This window comes from Amphiura filiformis, chromosome 20, assembly GCF_039555335.1.
Source record: "Amphiura filiformis chromosome 20, Afil_fr2py, whole genome shotgun sequence".
NCBI lineage: Eukaryota > Metazoa > Echinodermata > Ophiuroidea > Amphilepidida > Amphiuridae > Amphiura > Amphiura filiformis.
In genome coordinates, this window is record NC_092647.1 from 14,559,964 (window position 1) to 14,586,070 (window position 26,107).

General features: G+C 36.9%; 2 protein-coding genes across 2 annotated transcripts; both read left to right on the top strand.

The window, feature by feature from the left end:
* The first annotated feature begins 13,113 nt into the window (after positions 1 to 13,113).
* LOC140142138 (uncharacterized) lies at positions 13,114 to 23,214 on the top strand. The gene is made up of 5 exons (XM_072164103.1): positions 13,114 to 13,171; positions 14,215 to 14,409; positions 19,079 to 19,249; positions 20,136 to 20,266; positions 23,068 to 23,214. Exons 1-5 carry the CDS (start codon positions 13,114 to 13,116, stop codon positions 23,212 to 23,214), a joined length of 702 nt encoding a protein of 233 aa, XP_072020204.1.
* A 339-nt stretch (positions 23,215 to 23,553) lies between these two features.
* Positions 23,554 to 25,379, top strand: LOC140142876 (fibrinogen-like protein 1). Its single transcript, XM_072164896.1, has 2 exons — positions 23,554 to 23,807; positions 24,987 to 25,379. Exons 1-2 carry the CDS (start codon positions 23,669 to 23,671, stop codon positions 25,241 to 25,243), a joined length of 396 nt encoding a protein of 131 aa, XP_072020997.1. The 5' UTR covers positions 23,554 to 23,668; the 3' UTR covers positions 25,244 to 25,379.
* The last annotated feature ends 728 nt before the right edge of the window (positions 25,380 to 26,107 follow it).

The window sequence follows — 26,107 nt, forward strand, 5'->3', positions numbered from 1 at the left end:
AAGCGGATTAAAACTTGGCCGATCGAAGTCGTTGTGGTTCCTTCTTATCTCTTTCTTCCATGCCATAACCAACTACATTTGAAAAACGTACTCCCTCTGTGGAAGACTTTTCTTACATCTCAGGGGTATAGCAGATTTCGAATGAAATAACCCATTATACCTCAACTTATTACATGTACATGTCGAAACTCGCAAAATCTACTGTACAGTACAGTAAAATCCTTGTTATTTCTGCACGGGGAAGTGTCTTAGTTGAAAGGTGGGGATCGGATAGGCAGCAGTTTATCTATAAAAATTCTATAAAAGGATTCCATTGTGAGTTAAGGCTTTCTAGTTCTCAACCCTTGAATTGTTGAAGTAAAAATGTCTGTATTTGAAACCAATGGAGCGAGCTTCTGGAGCCTGTTCAGTATGTTAGACCATTGGAACAGTTTGTAAAACCACTGCAAATTCATATATACGGTAATACTGTATGACTATGCATACATGTACATAGAATATTTCTGCAATAATTGTTGTTATGTAATTACAATGTATAGTTGTATACATATATGTATATGTAGTTGATAGTCTATAAATAACCTATTTTTGATAGCTTGTGTTCGTGCCCAGCAAGCCTTGAATCTTATTTTTGGGGCACCCATTTTCAAAGCCACTGGGCAAAGACAAAGAAGGGCACCAAAGCCAACAAGTGATGAAGGATAGAGGTTGTGCATATGACATATCATCCCGTAAATTTGGCGGACTACTCTAATGCATTCAACAAAAGCATGATTGCAATCTACATAACAGTTTGTCTCACACACAAAACAAATGCACGATGAAATAGGTTGATGACAATATTTGATTGAATGGACTGCACTGCGCCATGATTATGGTGAAGGACACTGGTTCAAATCCTTTGTTTGGAGCCAATCAATAATTTCATGTTTAGTCTGAATATAAAATGTACTGCTTTAATCCTACACACACCAACATGTTCCATTTTAGACTAGCGCATCTGTTATAGCGCACCTAAATTGTTTTTCCGACTGACACACTCTAAGTATACAATGTACAATGTAGGAAATTTTAGTGTTGTTGGACTAGCGACATGTCCGACAAGCAGCGTGTCATACCAGTTGGTATTGGTGGCATTCAGTGTGTGAGATGACTTGTATTGTTATTTAAGTATCTTGATATTACATGTAATACTATGTATTATAGAGACCTCCCAGGGGGGCCACTGGTCATTGACAAGGGGTATCAACATGATCAAGCATGATCAAAGACTCGCATAAAAAGGGTCTTTTTTCATGATCAGGCACTGTATCACGTATCATGAATAGGGTATCTAAAAAAGTAATTAAAAAATATATACCTGTAGAAATTGTAGCATGATATTTTATGTTAAAAGTTCTGACATTTTTAAATGTTGGGTTTCCAGTGGTAATGAAGGATTTTAAGGTCAACAAAATGAATGATATACTCACTAAGGGGTAAAAATAATGTCACTACTTGTTAAGGGTAGGATAAATTGCACTTATCATATTTGCTTTAAAGCCATATTATAACATTTTCATACAAAATAGATTGGCATTTCTTTGCCATAAAATGTTAGGTTTTATTGTCAGATATATCCCCTTTTAGTTTTGAGCCGAACAACCATGGCAAAGCAAAGAAAATTGGAATTTACTACCAGCACGTATGTCGCCAATACGTACCACTCGTTCGGTTATGTTGTGGTACGACCCTTTGTTGTGTAGATCACCGTCCCACACGCCGTGTGCGTACTGTGTGTTATTAACATCGTGTATGCGTTCGACTAATAATTCCATCGTAATAATAAAATGCTGATTCAGGCGTTTTATTCAATATCTCTGATTTTGACAAAACTACACCACCTAGAGTCTTGATTTTTGCAGGGTATATTGGTTTAATAAAGTACAATATAATCGTGTAAAAAATGAATTTTAAAAAATCAGTGAGGGCGTCCTCCTCAGCAAATGTTATAATATGGCTTTAAGGGTGTATTTTCAGACCTTCCAAATAATTGTGTAGGGTGCTTTTTGAGACTTTGTGATCATGCATGACACCTCTTTGTTAATGCCAAGTCACCCCAGGAGAGATCTACATGCAAATGTATATGATGTATTACATAGAGACCTAATGGTATCACTTATTTATTGTAATCTGTTGTTTAGTTTAGAGAGAGGGTCATAGCTAGACACTGGTCAACTTGTCATTATGGACAGAGGCTCCTACAACCTTGGCGGAAATTCGTTGCCACACCACCACGTGCTGGTGTTAAAATAAAGCAATCGGCAGAGCTAAATATGTCACAGTACCGCATTATCTTTGTATAATAGTTGCACAAATGCATGCACACTCAATTTAGACTCTCCCCTTCCCCACCCCCCATCTTTCAATGTTGGGAGACTGAAATGTATACATGATGACGATTTGGTCCAAATCAACATTGCAATAGGGGAGCGGGGAAGGATGTTGGCCAATTAACGCTTAGGTGTGGCAACATTTTTCGCCAAGGTTGTAGGACAGGCAAAATAATATGCCTTTGACAGGCATCAAATTATATAATCTATCAAACTGATTGGTACTCGACCACCTGTTTCCATTGTCTATAAGGACAGGACACATTGGGTTATTCCATTTGAAATCCATACTCCCCCTATGGAAGATTTAAAGTCTCCCACAGAGGGAGTATGGGTTTCTAATAGAATAGACCATTAGGTATCTACCATTTGAAATACTTCAGTTGTGGAAGAAATAGGTATAATTATAATACAGGGGGAGTATGGGTTTCAAAATAGTTACCATAACCATGGAAGAAAGAGATAAGAAGGAACCACAACGAACGCATTCACTTTGTCCACTCCCTTTACCGACATTTCATTGACATTGTTATTCATGAGGATTTACTTTGATCAATACCCTGCGTTAAATAGGTGATTGGTATTGTACTCCATGTATTTGCATGTCTTCTGGAGCGTGTCTGGAGGATGATTTGAACTAATGACCTTCCGTGCAAGCACCCTATAGGATTTTCTCTGGTGACGTGATCAGCGGTCATTGATGGCCTACATCTCTTTCTTCCATTTTGCCCAATTTTCCTGAACTTTGATGACTTTTTTCTCAGAGTTGGCAATCTTTGGCACTAAAACGAGTTAGCTAGTTACGATTATACACATATAAGTTATTAAATTAAACAGGTTTCATGTACGGACTCAACCGGAACATTGTGCATTATTTAAGAACATTTTACATCTATTTGTCATCGAAAAAGTCACCAAAATCTTACATTATTTGATACAGATGAAACTCAGCAAAAAAACGGCCGATTTTGATGACCTTTTCGATGTGTTAAAGGACATTTTCTACACAACACGATCAAGAAAACAGTTTGACTGTAGATCCTAAAACAAAGCTACTATACATGTTTAGAGCATCAGTGAAATTCCAGAATCTTACTCCCGGGTAGCGTTTGTTTGTTCGTGGATGGGTTTGTTATAGTTTTTTCCAGTAATGTTTTAGCCAAGCATCGATCATGGTAAATGGATTATACATGAAAGGAAGTACCGTTGATAGCTTTTCTTTTCATGCGTCAATAGATAAGCGGATTAAAACTTGGCGATCAAGTCGTTGTGGTTCCTTCTTATCTCTTTCTTCCATGCCATAACCAACTACATTTGAAAACGTACTCCCTCTGTGGAAGACTTTTCTTACATCTCAGGGGTATAGCAGATTTCGAATGAAATAACCCATTATACCTCAACTTATTACATGTACATGTCGAAACTCGCAAAATCTACTGTACAGTACAGTAAAATCCTTGTTATTTCTGCACGGGGAAGTGTCTTAGTTGAAAGGTGGGGATCGGATAGGCAGCAGTTTATCTATAAAAATGTCTGTATTTGAAACCAATGGAGCGAGCTTCTGGAGCCTGTTCAGTATGTTAGACCATTGGAACAGTTTGTAAAACCACTGCAAATTCATATATACGGTAATACTGTATGACTATGCATACATGTACATAGAATATTTCTGCAATAATTGTTGTTATGTAATTACAATGTATAGTTGTATACATATATGTATATGTAGTTGATAGTCTATAAATAACCTATTTTTGATAGCTTGTGTTCGTGCCCAGCAAGCCTTGAATCTTATTTTTTGGGGCACCCATTTTCAAAGCCACTGGGCAAAGACAAAGAAGGGCACCAAAGCCAACAAGTGATGAAGGATAGAGGTTGTGCATATGACATATCATCCCGTAAATTTGGCGGACTACTCTAATGCATTCAACAAAAGCATGATTGCAATCTACCGCAACAGTTTGTCTCACACACAAAACAAATGCACGATGAAATAGGTTGATGACAATATTTGATTGAATGGACTGCACTGCGCCATGATTATGGTGAAGGACACTGGTTCAAATCCTTTGTTTGGAGCCAATCAATAATTTCATGTTTAGTCTGAATATAAAATGTACTGCTTTAATCCTACACACACCAACATGTTCCATTTTAGACTAAGCGCATCTGTTATAAGCGCACCTAAATTGTTTTTCCGACTGACACACTCTAAGTATACAATGTACAATGTAGGAAATTTTAGTGTTGTTGGACTAGCGACATGTCCGACAAGCAGCGTGTCATACCAGTTGGTATTGGTGGCATTCAGTGTGTGAGATGACTTGTATTGTTATTTAAGTATCTTGATATTACATGTAATACTATGTATTATAGAGACCTCCCAGGGGGGCCACTGGTCATTGACAAGGGGTATCAACATGATCAAGCATGATCAAAGACTCGCATAAAAAGGGTCTTTTTTCATGATCAGGCACTGTATACGTATCATGAATAGGGTATCTAAAAAAAGTAATTAAAAAAATATATACCTGTAGAAATTGTAGCATGATATTTTATGTTAAAAGTTCTGACATTTTTAAATGTTGGGTTTCCAGTGGTAATGAAGGATTTTAAGGTCAACAAAATGAATGATATACTCACTAAGGGGTAAAAATAATGTCACTACTTGTTAAGGGTAGGATAAATTGCACTTATCATATTTGCTTTAAAGCCATATTATAACATTTTCATACAAAATAGATTGGCATTTCTTTTGCCATAAAATGTTAGGTTTTATTGTCAGATATATCCCTTTTAGTTTTGAGCGAACAACCATGGCAAAGCAAAGAAAATTGGAATTTACTACCAGCACGTATATGTCGCCAATACGTACCACTCGTTCGGTTATGTTGTGATACGACCCTTTGTTGTGTAGATCACCGTCCCTACACCGCCGTGCATGCGTACTGTGTGTTATTAACATCGTGTATGCGTTCGACTAATAATTCCATCGTAATAATAAAATGCTGATTCAGGCGTTTTATTCAATATCTCTGATTTTGACAAAACTACACCACCTAGAGTCTTGATTTTTGCAGGGTATATTGGTTTAATAAAGTACAATAGAATCGTGTAAAAAATGAATTTTAAAAAATCAGTGAGGGCGTCCTCCTCAGCAAATGTTATAATATGGCTTTAAGGGTGTATTTTCAGACCTTCCAAATAATTGTGTAGGGTGCTTTTTGAGACTTTGTGATCATGCATGACACCTCTTTGTTAATGCCAAGTCACCCCAGGAGAGATCTACATGCAAATGTATATGATGTATTACATAGAGACCTAATGGTATCACTTATTTATTGTAATCTGTTGTTTAGTTTAGAGAGAGGGTCATAGCTAGACACTGGTCAACTTGTCATTATGGACAGAGGCTCCTACAACCTTGGCGGAAATTGTTGCCACACCACCACGTGCTGGTGTTAAAATAAAGCAATCGGCAGAGCTAAATATGTCACAGTACCGCATTATCTTTGTATAATAGTTGCACAAATGCATGCACACTCAATTTAGACTCTCCCTTCCCCACCCCCATCTTTCAATGTTGGGAGACTGAAATGTATACATGATGACGATTTGGTCCAAATCAACATTGCAATAGGGGAGCGGGGAAGGATGTTAACCAATTAACGCTTAGGTGTGGCAACATTTTTCGCCAAGGTTGTAGGACAGGCAAAATAATATGCCTTTGACAGGCATCAAATTATATAATCTATCAAACTGATTGGTACTCGACTACCTGTTTCCATTGTCTATAAGGACAGGACACATTGGGTTATTCCATTTGAAATCCATACTCCCCCTATGGAAGATTTAAAGTCTCCCACAGAGGGAGTATGGGTTTCTAATAGAATAGACCATTAGGTATCTACCATTTGAAATACTTCAGTTGTGGAAGAAATAGGTATAATTATAATACAGGGGGAGTATGGGTTTCAAAATAGTTACCATAACCATGGAAGAAAGAGATAAGAAGGAACCACAACGAACGCATTCACTTTGTCCACTCCTTTACCGACATTTCATTGACATTGTTATTCATGAGGATTTACTTTGATCAATACCCTGCGTTAAATAGGTGATTGGTATTGTACTCCATGTATTTGCATGTCTTCTGGAGCGTGTCTGGAGGATGATTTGAACTAATGACCTTCCGTGCAAGCACCCTATAGGATTTTCTCTGGTGACGTGATCAGCGGTCATTGATGGCCTACATCTCTTTCTTCCATTTTGCCCAATTTTCCTGAACTTTGATGACTTTTTTCTCAGAGTTGGCAATCTTTGGCACTAAAGCGAGTTAGCTAGTTACGATTATACACATATAAGTTATTAAATTAAACAGGTTTCATGTACGGACTCAACCGAACATTGTGCATTATTTAAGAACATTTTACATCTATTTGTCATCGAAAAAGTCAACAAAATCTTACATTATTTGATACAGATGAAACTCAGCAAAAAAAACGGCCGATTTTGATGACCTTTTCGATGTGTTAAAGGACATTTTCTACACAACACGATCAAGAAAACAGTTTGACTGTAGATCCTAAAACAAAGCTACTATACATGTTTAGAGCATCAGTGAAATTCCAGAATCTTACTCCCGGGTAGCGTTTGTTTGTTCGTGGATGGGTTTGTTATAGTTTTTTTCCAGTAATGTTTTAGCCAAGCATCGATCGCGGTAAATGGATTATACATGAAAGGAAGTACCGTTGATAGCTTTTCTTTTCATGCGTCAATAGATAAGCGGATTAAAACTTGGCCGATCGAAGTCGTTGTGGTTCCTTCTTATCTCTTTCTTCCATGCCATAACCAACTACATTTGAAAAACGTACTCCCTCTGTGGAAGACTTTTCTTACATCTCAGGGGTATAGCAGATTTCGAATGAAATAACCCATTATACCTCAACTTATTACATGTACATGTCGAAACTCGCAAAATCTACTGTACAGTACAGTAAAATCCTTGTTATTTCTGCACGGGGAAGTGTCTTAGTTGAAAGGTGGGGATCGGATAGGCAGCAGTTTATGGGGTGTATTTTACAAAATTTGGGTAATTTGTTCAGAATTTGACAAATTTACCTTAACTTTGAATTGTAATAATTTGAAAGTCCAGAAATTAGTGCAGTTTGGGTCTCTTTTATCATCAAATTTTTTGGATTCAGTTTTATTGAGCCCCAGTCTCACAATCGCCACAAAAGCCCTGCATTATTTCTAATGAACCCTATGCATGTTGCATCTGGAAGACGCAGTCTTTTCAGTCTAGTCTACTAATAAGGTAGCAGTTCATCATAATAATTAATATCATTTTAACCCCATGAGAACTACCTGCCGATTAGCCAAAAAGAAGCTTTCATTATCAATTGGACCAATCAGCAACATTGTTTGAATAATTTCACCATGCAAAAAAATTGGGGCAAATTATTTACAAAGCTCCATTCTGATTAGTTATTAAAGTGAAGATATCATGTAATTAACCAATCAGAGGCAATGTTAGATCGGCAGGTAGTATTCAGGGGTTAATTCAAAAATATTAGTGCTGTGTTTTGTCTGTAATTGGGAGTAATTATTTATGTTCTGTACAGAACACAGGATTATTTTAGCGGTAATAATTTCCATAATTATTGCAGGTTTGCTCAACTCACTTTGAGCACTTTTGTTTATTCACAGATATTTTAACTAATAGGTCAAAATAATTTTGCTGGCTTTTAAATTTGCAGTTTCGAAATAAACTGCGAAAACACACAAATAAAATCCTTGAGAAAATTTGCCGCTTGAATAGTGAATACATTGTTCACAATCTACCAGCAAACACAAAATTATTCTTAATATGTTTTAATAACATTTATGTTGGGTGATATTAAGGTCATGAAAACATTTATAAAACGTTATTGTAAAATATTTTGGGCTAACATTTTTGCAAAATATTTTGTCAACTGTTAAATAACATTATCTTAAAATGTTTTGCATCACATTTTCAAAAATGTTTTATGAATGTTATTAAAATGTTTTTATACGGTACCCTTTATATAACCTGACATGTACATGACTTCTCTCTAGTCCAAAGGGTTGCTAGTCCTAAGGTTCTCTAGTCCGAAGGGTCGCAAGTCCGAAAACCAAATTAAGTTCGCTAATCCGAAAGTTCTATAGTCCGAATATAGAATAAGGGTTAGTTTTAGGGTTAGGGTTATGGTTAGTGAGCCTTATTCTATATTTGGACTAATGAATATTATTTATTATTAGGACTAGTGAACCCTCGGACTAGAGAACCCGATATTCAGACTAGCGAACCTTTTTCAGAATTCAGACTAGCTAATGGTAAATTACATTAGGACTAGAGAGTTGTCACCGACATGTACACCTTTTCTGTGAAACGTTATGTGTTTACAGGGTAGTCGTTACTCAGTGAAAGCGACTGTAATCAGAGCTTACATGTATATCGACTGCTCAGTGCCAGAAGTGGATAATGTATAGCTGTCATGTGTAAATGAGTACAATATACTGTATAAAAATTGCCAAATGTTCACATGGCAGCTATTGCTCTTACCCACTTCTGGCACTGAACTGGCGATATATTTATATACAAATATTTATTATATTACAAATTTATAGTTAAAATTATTATTTATATGTATATAGATGTAGTAATAATTATGAGGAATAAACACAGCAAACAGACAGAATCACAGCCAGATGTATATATATATGTATATATAGAGATACATTTCCGATGAAATTTGTTTATTAAAATGTTGTTGTCAGAAAACAGTTTTACCATGTAACTTTCGACACTTAAAATAGTGTCTTCTCCATTACTTAATAAAGACGTAAAATTCTGGGTTGGTAACAAAAACATGTGTTTCATGGTGCGCCAGACGCAAAACGTAAAGTATGTGCACAGGGGTATGAGAATTAACAATAACAGCCCAGAAATCACATAAATGAAACAATATTATAATGAAAGACAGAGATAAAAGACTTTATCGCGTCTGATGTCATCAAACTCTAGCAGGGTTTGTTTACAAGTGTCGTGATGATGACTTGCTGAACGCGGTGGTATAACCGGACGCCTTATTGTTAATTTTGCACCTTCAAACATACAAATCATCTCAAAAGTTAGGTCTTTATAGTAGTAAACTTTCTTTCCCGAAGGCACCATGTGAACAATGCCTTTTTTGCCTTGTAAAAGTACATAATTTTTCGCCATTTTCTGCTATTCCTTGTCTCTGATCGGCACCAGATATATCTGCCTTCCTTTAACGCGCTATAAACCAATCAAGGATCATTGATACTGCTGTTTACTTTGTAGGGTAGAACATCTTTTGTCAATTTGCCTTCTAAATCATACTGCCATAGTTTGGTTATATATTTTATTTATTTTATATATTAATTTATTTATTCAGAATATTACTCCAGGGTTACCTGTACAGAAGAACTTGATTTTCAGCAGGATCATATATAATAATATAAATAGTTGAGTCAGAGAATGTCAGTTGATCATGCTGCATGGTATAACATTATTATTATTTTGTTGTTATAATATAATGATAATATAGTATTTGATTTAGAAATATGTTGCACTGGTTTGTTTCAAACCTGGCTCATTTATTTAAGGTTTGTTAAGGGATCTGGAATGAGCGTTTATGGCATTTCGACAGTATTTTTTGTGGGACATGAGAGCACATCAGACATATCTAATTGCATTCTGAATACGAAGAATGTCTTTCTGATATCAAATAATTTTCATTTTTTGAAATTCACGATATAATATTAATTTTCATGACAAATTATAAAAATTTGATATTTTTCAAATTTTTTATATATAACAGTCCGTGAAGTAAATTTTATAAATCTAATGATATATTCTCAAAGTGTATGTAGCTGAGAGGAAAAGCCGATGATCAATAGAAAATTTTGACCTTTTGTATCGAAGATATGGATTTTTTTCCCAAAAAGACCTAATTTTTTTTTGTGTTTTGGGAAAAATCTATATCTTCAATACAAAAGGTCAAAATTTTCAATTGATCGTCGGCTTTTCATCCCACCTACATACACGTTAAGTATAAATCATCAGATTTATAAAGTTTACTTTGAGTACTCTTAAATATCAAAAATATCAATTTTTAATAATTTGCCATAAAATGTGCATTACATTGCGAATTTCAAAAAATCAAAATTATTTGATATCAGAATGACATTCTTCGTATTCAGAATGCAATTCAATATGTTTGATGTGCTCTAATGTCCCACAATAAATACTGTCCAAACGTTCATGGCTCGGTCACCCACTTAATATTTTTGTGGGACCTGAGAGCATACCAGAAACACCAAATTTGATTTTGAATACGAGGAATATCCATCTGATATCAAATAATTTGGATTTTTTTAAATTTGCCATATAATACAAATTTTATGGCAAATTATTAAAAATGTACATATTTGATATTTACCAGTCCTCTAAGGTAACTTATTGACTTTTCTTGAAAAAAGAATTCTGCACCCGGTATCCACACGGAAAAAAAATCCTGGCTATGGGCCTGATAAAGAGTAACTGTCTCTCCATTTGTTGCCAATGGTGCTAACAATGGATATTTTATTAGTCAGCATTAAACAGGTCAACATACCCACTACCTGCTATCCCCCTACTAATCTACACACCTGAATGTAAAATGAAATAAAATAGAATAGAACATAATAAAAAATAGTAAACATGCATTGATGAACTACTTATTATCAGCAGTAGATAGTGCATTGATGAACCACTTGCTATCAGCAGTAGATGGCACATTGATCAGTCCTGTACAATGATTTTATAAAGTCGATAATATCTTATCGACTTACATCACATGGGTGCAGCCATTTGCAGTTGGCGCCAGGATGTCTGGCATGTGGCTTGAAGCTCTGTGGGTGGTCTTCCTAGTTTTCAATGGCAAGATAAGAACTGTGGCCATTTTTCTGCTTAGAAAGTTGTATTTTGTGCTAACTTAAAACAATATTACAGAAAATTCTCTCGATAACTTTGTAAATCTCTCGACAAAATTTTACAAATATTGTTTTGTGCATTGTATGTGAAATTTAGAATCGCCCAATCGCCCATTTTTGCCGTTACAAGTGGTTTATCAAAAAGTCATGATTCATTTTCAAAATTCTCATATTCATTTGTGTGTGCAGCTGAAAATCATCCAGCCATCTGACAATGGGTGGTCTGCCAATGGCTGCCTCCATGAGCTCTACTCGATAATACATGACGACTATATAAAATCATTGTACAGGACTGTTGATGAACTACTTGCTACCAGCATCGACTATATAAAATCATTGTACAGGACTGTTGATGAACTACTTGCTACCAGCAGTAGATAAGGCATTGATGAACTGCTTGCCATCAGCAATAGATAGGGTACTGGTTAACTACTTGCTATCTATCAGCAGTAGATAGGCATTGATGAACTTCTTGTTATCTGCAGTAGATAGGGTATTAATGAACTATTTGGGGTATTTGATAGGGTATTAATGAACTATAGGGCACGGTGGCTCGGTGGCTCAGTGGATACGGCCTTGGACTCATAATCTGAGAGCTTGCTCGATGTGCGTGGGTTCGAGTCCCCGTCCCGCCACCGTGTTGTGTCCTTGGGCAAGGCACTTTGCCTCGCTTGCCTCACCACACCCAGGTGCAATGGGAAGCTGTTAGGGATAGTCACAGTCGTTGTACTGATGGACCCTGCGCCATGTGTAGGCTGCAAACGTGGTTCGGATTATTCTAATGACGGCGGAATAAGTGTAAAAGCTCTTTGAGGCTGTTTACGGCATAAAGCGCTATATAAATATCTACATTTTATTTTTTTAACATTTTATTTGCTATCAGCAGTAGATAGAGTGTTGACGAACTACTTACTCTTAGCAGTAGAGAGGGCATTGATGAAATAATTGCTATCAACAGTAGATAGGCATTGATGAACTACTTGATATCAGCAGTAGATAGGGCATTTATGAATTACTTGCTATCAGCAGTAGATAGCGCAAAGATGAACTACTTGCTACTAGCAGTAGATAGTGCATTGATGAACTACATGGTATCAGCAGTAGAAAGGGCATTGTTAAACCACTTGCTATCAGCAGTAGATAGCTTATTGATGAACTACTTGCTATCAGCAGTAGATAGCGTATTAATAAACCACTTGCTATCAGCAGTAGTTAGGTCATTGATGAACTACTTGTAATCAGTAGTAGATAGGGCATCGATGAACTACTTGCTATCAGCAGTAGATAGCATATTGATGAACTACTAGCTATCAGCAGTAGATAGTTCATTAATGAACTATTTGCTATCAGCAGTAGATAGCATATTGATGAATCATTTGCTATCAGCAGTAGATAGCACATTGATGAACCACTTGCTATTAGCAGTAGAAAGGCATTGATGAACTACTTGGTATCAGTAATAGATAGGGCATTGATGAGCTAGTTGCTATCAGCAGTAGATAGTGTTTTAATGAACTACTTGCTATCAAGTAATTAATTAGTAAAGGAGCATACTGTACATGACAGAAAATAATCATTAAGACGATGATTAAAGTTTAAACCATCTGTGATTAAATTATCTGATCAAACAGCCGTGTCCATAGCTTCACCAGACAAATGCATGCACAACATAAAATATTTCATGCCCATTACAGATAGCTATATAGTCCTAATGGAAATAATGGAGAAATGTGCGTTTGTTGTGAGGGCATTCATGATTTTTGACGTTCTTATACCAGGTAAGTTTCCTTGAAGTAAACTTAATTAATCTAATGATATGTACTTAAAGTGTATGTAGCTGGGAGGAAAATCCGCGACGATCATTTAAGAATTGCGACCTTTCGTATTGAAGGTAAACCTCCACATTTTCCCCCCAAAAGACCTAAAAATCTTACTCAACACAGCTGCATACATGCAGTGGCGCGTAGATTTTTTGGGTGAGGTGATGGGGTTGGAAAAAATTTCTTGAAGTTTAGTGAATCCATCACCTTTTGACGACAGACTAGTTTATGGTACAAATGAGTGCGTAACGTGCAAAAAATTTTGCTATATTGAAGCTAAAATGGTGAAATATGAGTGGTGCAAAACTGGAATAAATTCGCGTTAAGAGCGCAAAAATTGGCACTTTTTAGGCTTAAATGGCCAAATATGGGGTTAATTTGGAAATCAACATACTTGCATTCACATTACTTGGGGGATGATTGTATGGACCATCCTCACTTATCAAATATGGGGAGGGGGGTCTACGCCTATGCATACAGGCATGACAGGAAGGATATTGAAACTGCAATCCGTCCACAATATTTGGATTCTACAGTGGCGAATCTATGGCAGTCAAAGGGGGAGTGGCAATTTGAGAAAAAAGGATAATTAAAAAAATGGGGGAGGGGTGTCTGAGGGGTGTGGGAAACGTTTGCAAAATGAAGACCTAATTGAAGCCATTTGGTGGACCATTTTGGCACTATTATTGTGAAAATTTTAGTTTGTGGACAAGTTTTCACTCACTATAAATTATTGCTTTAAATATAAAGTACCTTGTGTCCAAAGCAGAAGCGAAAAAGGCAATTCCTTTATGCATACGTGGGGGGGTGGTGTCTGATGGGGATGTTCGAGAAGTTTTTGCAGAATATCAATGTTAAACATCTTATTTTCTCAAAAAAGGAGTAATTTTCATTGTCCTCATAATATTAGCTTGCCAATGATATGATGTTGTTTTTGCAATAGACTTGCCCTTTAAAATGCGTAGTTGTTTTTGTTCTGATACTATTACTTAATTTTGTAGCTCTTGGTTATAGATGCTTCATTGGCAAGACACAATTATCTACATTAGGGCAGAATAACGGTGTGCACTGGACATTAACTCCTGCACACAAACATACCTGGTGTCCATGTACAACTGTTGAATTGCAGAATGGGACACAATCCATCTACAGCAGTGATATGCTGACTAAGCTAAAGGAACGTTGTGAATATGAAGGTAGGAAACGAAAAAGCATTACGTTAGTCTGAGGTTGGTCAGACTAAAATTCTCATAATCATGATAATTGGGACATCGATATATCAGTACGGAGTGGAGAAGGCTATAGGAACTCATTTAATTAATAATATTCAGTATCAATTTGATAATCAGGAATATGATTAAACTTTAAGATATCACATGCGACATAATTCTGATATATCTGGTAGAATAACCACATCGTTTCCTATTTGTTACGGCTCATTTGTTTTCCAATTTGCCAAGTATTATGAGAGCGTCAAAGAAACAAGGTCTTTTTAAGTCAGAGAATGCATGCAGGGGCGTAACCAGACCTGACCTTCCGGAGGGGGGGGCAAGATTGAAAAATTTCCCAATTTCTGATCAAAAGTTGTAGCATAGCGAGCGGCTTGCCCTTGAAGCGTTAAACGAGCAGGGTCAGGGGCAAAGCCCGGCCCCGAAGTCAAGGCGGAGCCCCTGAAACTCCTGGTTTTGGCATATTAGAAGCTAAAAATCAGTGTTTCAGAGTACAAATTTCACAATGAAAGTAGTATAGATCTTCTTCCCTCTTTCTTTCCCATTTCTCTTCCCCCTTCCCTTTTCTCTTCTCCCTTCCCTTTTTTCTTCCCTTTTTCTTTTCTTCTTTCTTCTTCCCTCTTTTTTCTCTTCTTTCCCCTTTCTCTTCCCTCTTTTTCTCTTTTTTTCTTCTTCTCCCCTTTTCCCCCTTCCCCCTTTTTAGCTCTTCTTCCCATTTTTTTTTGTGGCCGGAGGGCAGCTTGCCCCAGCCCCCCACTGGTTCGCCACTGAATGCATGATCTTAAATTTCATGATTGCAATCTCTCATGAATTTTGCAATGATAAAATATCAGGTTTAAAAAATAAAAAAAAAAGATATTTTTGAATAGTTACACAATTAATTAAGGGAAGAACGTTTGGACAGTATTTATTGTGGGACATTAGAGCACATCAGACATATCGGATTGCATTCTGAATACGAAGAATGTCCTGATATCAAATAATTTTTGATTTTTTGAAATTCGCAATGTAATACACATTTTATGGCAAATCATTAAAAATTGAGTTTTTTTTCATATTTAACAGTACTTACTTGAAGTAAACTTTATAAATCTGATGATTTATGCTTAAAGTGTATGTAGGTGGGATGAAATGCCGACGATCAATTGAAAATTTTGACCTTTCGTATTGAAGATATGGATTTTTTCCCCCAAAACACACAAAAAAATAGGTCTTTTGGGAAAAAAATCCATATCTTCAATATAAAAGGTCAAAATTTTCAATTGATCATCGGCTTTTCCTCCAGCTACATACACTTTAAAATATATCATTAGATTTATAAAATTATTTCTAGGACTGTTATATATCAAAAATTTGAAAAATATCAAATTTTAATCATTTGTGATAAAATTTGTATTGTATCTTTAATTTCAAAAAATGAAAATTATTATTATTTTTTTTTTTTGAAGTTTTTTATTCCCTGTTCTTGGAACTGGTGGAGGGAAAAAACATACAAAATGGGCCACCAGTTCCCAACGATCATGAATTAAATCATAATATTTAGCCTTTAGTTGGGTCCCCGCCACTGTCCCTGGTACACCGACGAACTTCGATTGGCAAAGCAGAAGAAGCGTCAGGCGGAAAGAAAGTACACCAAATCCAAACTTGAAATAGACAAGCAGATTTATGCCGATCATAGCAAAAGCTACAAGACTATGCTTGAGGCGGCAAAGCGTGACCATCACCGATCCAAGATAGAGGATTGTGACAGCAAGGAATTGTTCGCGTTGTTGACAAGTTATGTAATCCGCTGCGAACTAGCCCTTCCGATCACAATTCTGAAGATGAACTTGCAGAGAAATTTGCTACATACTTGATGAAAAAATCCAGAAGATCCGCAATGACTTGGACTCCGCTGATCAACCCAAGAAATCATCTGCAACTGGAGGCTCCTGTGTTAGCTCATTTGAAACTTTTCGTGAACTCTCAAGTGATGACATCCACAAGATCATTATGGATTCTCCCACGAAAAGCTGTCCGCTTGATCCTATCCCAACTGATTGGATAGTCGAACTCAAACAGTTGTCATTGGTGATTCTGAATCGCGTCCTCGAAATCTTGTGTACGGTGTGCCTCAGGGTTCGGTTGCAGGAGCTCCACTTTTCACATTCTATAGTGCCCCACTCAGCGACATCATAAAGAGCCACAACATCAGCCATATCATATGCGCGGATGACACCCAGGTTTACCTTCTTTTCCATCCAGATGACAAAGACTCCGCCATTCGCCAAGTTGAACAGTGCGTGAAAGACATAAAAGCCTGGGCTGTCACTAACAAGTTGCAATTTAATGACTCTAAGACTGAGGTACTGCACCTAACATCGCGCTTTAAGGGCACCAGTAACATCGATCCAGTAATTATCGGCGATTCCGTTGTTACCCGTGTTATGGCTACGCAACCTTGGAGTAGTGTTACGAGCGAACATATCACGATGGAATCTCATATTTCCAATATTCTTCGTGCAGGATGGGCATGCATCTATAAACTGGGCAAGATCAGGACGTTTTTGGACCGCTCATCTACGGAAAGGCTAGTGCATGCATACGTAACATCTCGTATTGACTCATGCAACAGCTTACTTGCTGGACTACCCACGAAACAATTGCATCGCCTTCAAAGACTCAGAATACAGCTGCCAGACTTGTTTGGCGTGCTAAGCGGTGCCAGCACATCACCCCTGTTCTTCTTAAACTACACTGGCTGCCAGTTTGTAAACGTGTTCAGTACAAGGTCTTACTTCTGACTTTTAAGTGTCTCCACGATCTTGCCCCATCATACTTGAAGGAACTGATCAATCGGTGCGAGCCCAGCGCGTGCTCTTCGCTCAGCATCTCAAAACCTTCTGAAGCAACCATCTCGAATGCGCGGACTCTCACTTATGGCACAAGAGCTTTTTGCAGCGTCGCTCCTGCATTGTGGAATGAGCTTCCTCACGAGTATCAGGCATCAGAATACCATTGGACAATTTAAATCTGTTCTAAAAACATATCTGTTTGAGCAATATTTTATGTAATTGTTTCTTGCTCTGCATGAAGATCGCGTGTTATGCAGTTTTTGGATTGTGTCTCAATTGTTTCTGTTCAAGTTATCAGTATTGCTTTGTTTGTATTATGCTTCTGTTCCCTTGTTCATGGTGTCTGCTCCTTGCCATTGGTTTGTTGTCCCTTGTTTCTACTCAGAAACAAGGAACAACAAACTTGTCATGAGCACCGTCTTGAGAGGACCAGTTAAGGTTTAGTGCATTGTATTTGATTAATGTTTTTACGTTTTGCTTTTTTCTGATGCATGCATCACCCACTGGTCTTTGTTTTTTGCTTTCGTCCCGGATGGGTTTTTGCATGGGTCAGGAAAACGTGAGCGTTTCCATATAATTTTTCTCCAGTAGTGTATTTTAATTGTTATTACAATAAGATATATGCTTGCCTTATATGTATGTTTTTGAATGCAAATGTATAGTTTTTTAGAAAATTTTTATGGTATAACTTTTTAAGCAATGTTCTGATGTTTTTACTGCCTTGGTTATGTGTAGCATGTTGTACGATTTTATCTATTGTAGTTATTACTTTTGTATTATATTGTTATAGAATTTATTTGTAATTTGAATTTTGCTGCTGTTTTAAAAACCTCTGTTTTTATAGCGCCTAGAGGCCGCTTTTGCATGCATTAGTGCGCTTTCAATAAATGTCTTTTATTATTATTATTATTATTACAATGCATCCAAAATGTGTAATGATTCGGCCTTGGCGGAAATTTTAAACTGCATTCCATCACCCGTTTTACACCTTCCACGAAAACACAGGTAGACAAAAGAATGTTTACAACACAATACAGTTCCAACAGTTGTGCAAATAAAAGCCGCCTTACACCTAGAGAAGGTAGAGGAGGGTTAATAGAATAATACAATAGAGATAATTCCGCAGGTAATCCCGTCGCATCTATTCATAGATGTACAAAATTAATGGATGAACAAAAGGACTATGTATGCATAGATGCGACAGGATTACCTCTATTGTATATATTATTCTATTAACCCTCCTCGTCTTTGCATCTTCTCCAGGTGTTAGGTGGCTTTTATTTGCACAATCGGGCGCTCAAAACCCCAGGTTGGTGGTAGCGGGAAACCAAAGATGGCCGACCAAATCCTGACCATGACTTGGCTCGTTGGATTCGTCTATAGTCGTTGAAATTTGCCAAGTGACATTAAATTTAGGCCGTCGATCAGTCTATTCGGATCGAGCATGGGCACTAAATTCGAGTAACCCGGGGCTTCAAAGTCAACGTATAGGACATCATGTGACGTCATTCGCACACTGCATCCACAGGCTATCCACATCCAGATATTTACTAAACGTCGTTATTATAATACATTTTGTACACTGCAAAAACGCGGGTGTAAAAAGTAACACCGGTTGCAATCTATAGAGGACCGCACCCAGGGGTGTTCTTTTTTACACTCTTGGTGTCATTTTTGACAGGAGATATAACAATAACACCAAAAGTATTAAAAAGAACACTCCCTGGTGCGGTCCTTTTTACTTATAACACCTGAGTTTTTGCAGTACTCTTTATCTGTCTTTCATCTATTTGCTACTAAAGTGAAAACTACAACGACGACAGAACCTAGACCTACATCGTCAAAAATGTCTAAGCTAAGTACAACTACGGTGATGGACACAACTACACCCGATGCTTCTACAGTTCTTATTACACCATTACCAACTGTTGACCATTTTCTGCCTCCTTCTGGCGATTGTCCCACATTACAAGGTAGGCAGTGGTGACGCTAAAAATTGTGATGCTAAAATATGCCATTATAATAGTCTGCCATCGGTGTTTTCCCATTGGGGAAGACACAGCAGCAAAATTCAGTTCCGCGGTTGCTAATTTTTGTCCGTCTCCTGCGTAAAAAAGGCGCCTTCTGCGTAAAAAAACAAGAAATATTGAAACTAATCATTTTATTGACAAGAGCAGTTATTGCACCGCAAACTGGTGGGCCGAGCTAATTAAGTAGCTCCAAGTGCACGCTTCACTTGCAGTAATAGGCCTTCTAGACCCCTGGTTTTCATTTAATTGTATTCTTTTTTAAATTATTAATTTAAGATTGAACTAATTAGTGTTACGCGTCCCAATGGCCCACTTCTCAATACAAAGCACTACATGTACTAGAAGGAATTATCTTCCCCCATATACGTGTCACTTAAATCTTTTGCCATGGGAGGGGGTAGCTGGTAGTAATAAAAAGTTAGTAGACCCCAGGTGGTTTTTTTTTAAATTGTATTTCTTACTTTTTTCTCCTTCATTTGACACCACTTGGAGAGTCACCTTCGTGGCATTTCAAGATATGCCCATTTAAGACCAAAAGGTTACTCAGTACTGAATAGTAAGTAAGTTAGTAAACAAGTAACATACACTTCTATAGGGTGTGTAGGCGGCCCTCCAAATATGACAAGTGAAAATGACCGAAGTACGCTGCGGAGAACCGGAGATTGCTGCAGAGAAAATCACTAGGGAGAACTGAAAACAATGCGTCACAACGAAACAACGGTCAGACGATGACCTTTAGCGATAATTTCAGCTCAACAGGAATAGGCAACTTTACTTTAGGCCAAGACAAACAGAAATATGAGTGAAGTCCTTGTTCTTTTTTTTTCAGCCCATCAAAGTTTTGCCAGTTGTCGAGCAGCATATGAGTCAGGTTACAACACAACAGATGGGGTCTTCGTGTTATCGTTAAGTACTGGCCTCATTCGTGCTAACTGTGACATGAAAAACGGGGGCTGGATGGTAGGTATAACTCATAAAACCAGGAACATGGCCCAATTTGGACCCCAAAAGAATTTTTAACAAAAATATCCCTGATTTCAAACTTATTTTGATTATATAATTGCATTAATCGCAATGTTAGCTTTTTTGTGGGAAACTGGGACAAACATAGGCCTATATGCATTTTAGGGTGTTTTTTGTATGCTGTGACAAGCCTGTTACCCAGCAAACACAAAACGTTTTTAGAACACATTTAAATGTCGGGTATAAAGGGTATAATACGTTTTAATAAAATTCAAAACACATTTTTGAAAAACTGATGCTAGATGGTAGGTATAAAGTTCTCACAAAACCAGGAATGTGGCACAATTTTACTTTCGGAGGGTTTGAAATATATAATAGCTGTAATGATTAGAACCTACGCTTGAAAATTACATTTTTTAATCACATTATACTTTTGAAGATAGCCTATGGTACAATATTTATCAAGGGTTCCGATCGTTCGAACTAGCAATAAAAGTCAAATTACATGGCTTAATGCCACTGAACATGTAAAATACCAAAAAATGTTTGGCAAAGATATCGCTGCCAAGCTTATTTTGACTTGAGTTTGGGTATGGTGGGGTGGGGGCTGGCTTATAATCCATTGATAGCAATGTTAGCTTTCCAGATCCCGGAGCTTCATTATTGATACAACTTGTATTGTGATGTGATGTGATATTATTGTGATGTGATATGACTATGTGATGTGATGTGATATGACTATGATGTGATATGACTGATGTGATGTGATATGATTGTGATGTGATATGACTGATGTGATGTGATATGATTGTGATGTGATATGACTGATGTGATGTGATATGACTGTGATGTGATATGACTATGATGTGATGTGATATGATTGTGATGTGATATGACTGTGATGTGATGTGATATGATTGTGATGTGATATGACTATGATGTGATGTGATATAACTGTGATGTGATATGACTGATGTGATATGACTATGATGTGATATGACTGTGATGTGATGTGATATGACTGTGATGTGATATGAATGATGTGATATGACTGTGATGTGATATGACTAATGTGATATGACTATGATGTGATATGACTGAAATGATGTGATATGACTATGATGTGATATGACTGATGTGATGTGACATGATTGTGATGTGATATGACTGTGATGTGATGTGATATGACTGTGATGTGATATGACTATGATGTGATGTGATATGGCTGTGATGTGGTATAACTGATGTGATATGACTGTGATGTGATATGACTGATGTGATATGACCATGATGTGATATGACTGATGTGATGTGATTGTGATGTGATATGACTATGATGTGATGTGATATGACTGTGATGTGATATGACTATGATGTGATGTGATATGACTATGATGTGATGTGATATGACTCTGATGTGATATGACTGTGATGTGATATGACTATGATGTGATGTGATATGACTGTGATGTGATATGATTGTGATGTGATGTGATATGACTGTGATGTGATATGACTATGATGTGATGTGATATGATTGTGATGTGATATGACTATGATGTTATGTGATATGACTGTGATGTGATATGACTGTGATGTGATATGATTGTGATGTGATATGACTATGATGTGATGTGATATGACTGTGATGTGATATGACTGTGATGTGATATGACTGATGTGATATGACTGTGATGTGATATGACTGTGATGTGATGTGATATGATTGTGATGTGATATGACTGTGATGTGATATGACTGATGTGATATGACTATGTGATGTGATATGACTGTGATGTGATATGACTGTGATGTGATATGACTGTGATGTGATATGATTGTGATGTGATATGACTATGATGTGATATGATTGTGATGTGATATGACTGTGATGTGATATGACTGTGATGTGATATGACTGTGATGTGATATGACTGATGTGATATGACTGATGTGATGTGATTGTGATATGATGTGATATGACTGTGATGTGATATGACTATGTGATGTGATATGATTGTGATGTGATATGACTGTGATGTGATATGACTATGATGTGATGTGACTGACTGTAATGTGATATGACTGTGATGTGATGTGATATGATTGTGATGTGATATGACTATGATGTGATATGACTATGATGTGATGTGATATGACTGTGATGTGATATGACTGTGATGTGATATGACTGATGTGATATGACTGTGATGTGATATGACTGTGATGTGATGTGATGTGATATGATTGTGATGTGATATGACTATGATGTGATGTGATATGACTGTGATGTGATATGACTGTGATGTGATATGACTGATGTGATATGACTATGTGATGTGACATGACTGTGATGTGATATGACTGATGTGATATGACTGTGATGTGATATGATTGTGATGTGATATGACTATGATGTGATATGATTATGATGTGATATGACTGTGATGTGATATGACTGATGTGATATGACTGATGTGATGTGATTGTGATATGATGTGATATGACTGTGATGTGATATGACTATGTGATGTGATATGATTGTGATGTGATATGACTGTGATGTGATATGACTATGATGTGATATGACTATGATGTGATGTGACTGACTGTAATGTGATATGACTGTGATGTGATGTGATATGATTGTGATGTGATATGACTATGATGTGATGTGATGTAATGTGATGTAATGTGATGTGAGGTAACATTGCATTCAAAAGGAGATTAATGAAATAAAAAAAAGTTATGGGTTTGAATTATTATATTTATTTAAAAATTGTGTTAATTCTTATCAGTTAATACAAAGACGTCTGGATGGTTCCCAACTCTTCAATCTAACCTTCAGTGAGTATGGAACTGGATTTGGCAATCTGTGTGGAGAATTCTATTGGGGCAATGACAACCTGAAGTCACTTATGGGTGGTGATAAATACAACCTGTGAAAAAAAAAAAGTTTGGCAAAGATATTGCTGATTTCAAGCTTATTTTGACTGAGTTTGGGTGGGGTGGGGACTGGCTTGGCTTATATTCCATTGATCGCAATGTTAGCTTTCCAGATCCGGGACCTTCATTATTGACACAACTTGTATTGTATTGTGATGTGATGTGATGTGATGTAATGTAACCTAATGCAATGTAACTTGATGTGATGTGATGTGATGTGATGTGATGTAATGTAGCCTATAACGTAATGTGACATTCAAAAAGGTGATGAATGAAATAAAAAAAAGTTACGGGTTTGAATAATTATATTTATCTAAAAATTGTGCTTAACAGTTAATACAAAGACGTCTGGATGGTTCTCAACTCTTCAATCTAACCTTCAGTGAGTATGGAACTGGGTTTGGCAATCTGTGTGGCGAATTCTATTGGGGCAATGACAACTTGAAGTCACTTATGGGTGGTGATACATACAACCTGCGAGTCCGTTTATTCAGTTTCAACGGCACCAGTCGTTATCAACAGTATGATCAATTTAGGGTACATAAGGGTGACAGTGAACTGGAGTTAAAGGTTGCTGGTGCAGGGAGTGCAGGTTAGTAAATCAGGCACCGTGCCAAAATGGTCATCATGGTCATGTTCTGGGACACATAATTTATAAAAATTACCCACTTGCCTTAAGGACAACTAAAAAAAACCCTAAAGACTTATAAAAAACACTTGACACGGTTAAGCCAAAGTGTTTTTTAAAACTTTTGATGACATTACCAGGGGCGTAGCAAGAGCACCAGGCCCCACGGCCAGGCCAAAATTTGGAGGCCCCGAACTCACGTGCCAAGGTAGGCATGTGCACTCAAGTCCGTGCCCAAGTTTTACGTATAATATAGAGGGGACTAACATATTTTGTTATATAAATAAATTCAATTTCAGACTATTTTAGCCCCAGATCAACATGATATCCGTCACTTGAATGTGTGTGAAGCACGCAAAAATTCTACAACTTTGCCCTATTTTGGCTAAAAAACATGCTGTTGTTGAGGAGAAGGATGCATCAGGCAGTTGGGCCCTGGACCCGTGCCCAAATCCGGCCCTGCTATCAGCCTTTATTTAATTTTCGCGTTTGTGCTCGGGGCCCCTGAACCCTCGGGCCCATGGACTTCGTCCACCCTGTCCCCCACTTGCTACGCCCCCGGACATTACTCATGTTTCAAGTTGGAAATACTTAGATTTAAGGCAGCTATTGCAACTACAATGAGTTAACCCAATAACAGCTTTTGAATTTAGTCAAAATTTGAACACAATCTCAAAATTCAGCTTCATAACTTTTATTTTTCGTATATAATAGTGCAAAAAGCAAAAACGTTAATATATACAGGGATATGCGAGTTCCTCTTTTCAGCAGATTTCCTCTTTTTTTGTTGCCATAAAATTTACGCATTTTCTTTTATTTTCAGCTACTATATAGCGTTTATTCCTTTTTTATAGTAATTTTCCTCTTTTTTGGTCTGTGGCCTCTCACACCCTGTATAAGAACCACTCTTATATAGAATATTTTGTTTAAATTAAAAATATATTGTTTTATTTTGACAGATGAAACATAGCTCAATCATTAAACTTTAGTTCGACCTAAATGAGAATAAATGTTCAACTAATGTTAGAAAGTAGATTTTTTGAATAGAAAATTGTACGAGTCCTCGGAAGCATTCTAGCTCATTCTTGATTGTTATACCATGAATTTGAACCATTTGCACATATATTTGTCGTCTACTTTTAGGTGATGGCTTGAAAGATCTTAACACCGAAAAATTCAGCACATATGATGACGACAATGATGGTGATAGCAACCGACATATTGCAGATGAGTACCAATCAGGATGGTGGTTTAAGAAAGAGTTGGGGACACCACTAAGTAATCTTAATGGGGTGTATTATAGGCCTGAGGAACCACGACAACCATGGCATGGTATTATATGGGTCAATGATGAGTCATTAATGGAAACAAAGATGAAGATACGACTTCCTCTGGTATGAATATTTCATATAGCTCGGGCATGATGGAAATATCAAAATTGTGGTGAAAGGGTATAAGAAAATTCAAATTTCATTTGCGAAATTCCAGAAGGGGTAAGAAATTGATTCTCATATCTTATTTGGATCCCACTGCCACATAGAGGTCACTTTTAACTTTTTTTGTGTTCAAATTCCATTTACAGTCACTTTTAGTATTACACTTTTTACTAATACTGGCATGGTACCCAACCAAGATCATCATCTTCTAGTCTTCGAACTGTGGCAAATAACTTTATGGTTGTAGGCATGCTAGATAGAGATACAAATATTTCAAATGCTATTATATTCTACATAAAACCAAGTCATATTTTTGACACCAAAAAGTGCAAAACCAAAACTTATTTCCAGTCAAAAGTTATGTGTAACAAATTGATACCAGTAGGGTAGGCCTAATTACAATTGGGCATTTTAAAACCAATTTTGCTAGCAAGTCAAGGCAGAAATGTATTATAGGAATGGCACCAGATAAATCTTTGCTTTATAAATATTGTGAGGAAACTAAATGCAAGAACTTATCAAAGTTAATGGATAGTTTGATCACCCACAGTTTCTCCATCAAAATGAAGATTTTGATATCAGTGGAAAGCCCATATTGGTCACCGACCCCGTGTCAGGGCAGAAAAATAGTTGTTGAAGTTTGTTAGCCAACCTTTTTTTTTTGTATGTGAATGTCCCATTTATTTTTCACACAGTAAATATAGGTATGGCTCTTGTCATCAAAAGGTATTTGAAATTGACTGCTCAGTGCCAGTAGTGGCTAAGTGCAACAGCTACCCTGTGAACATTTGACAATTTACACACAGTATATTGTACTCGCCTACACAT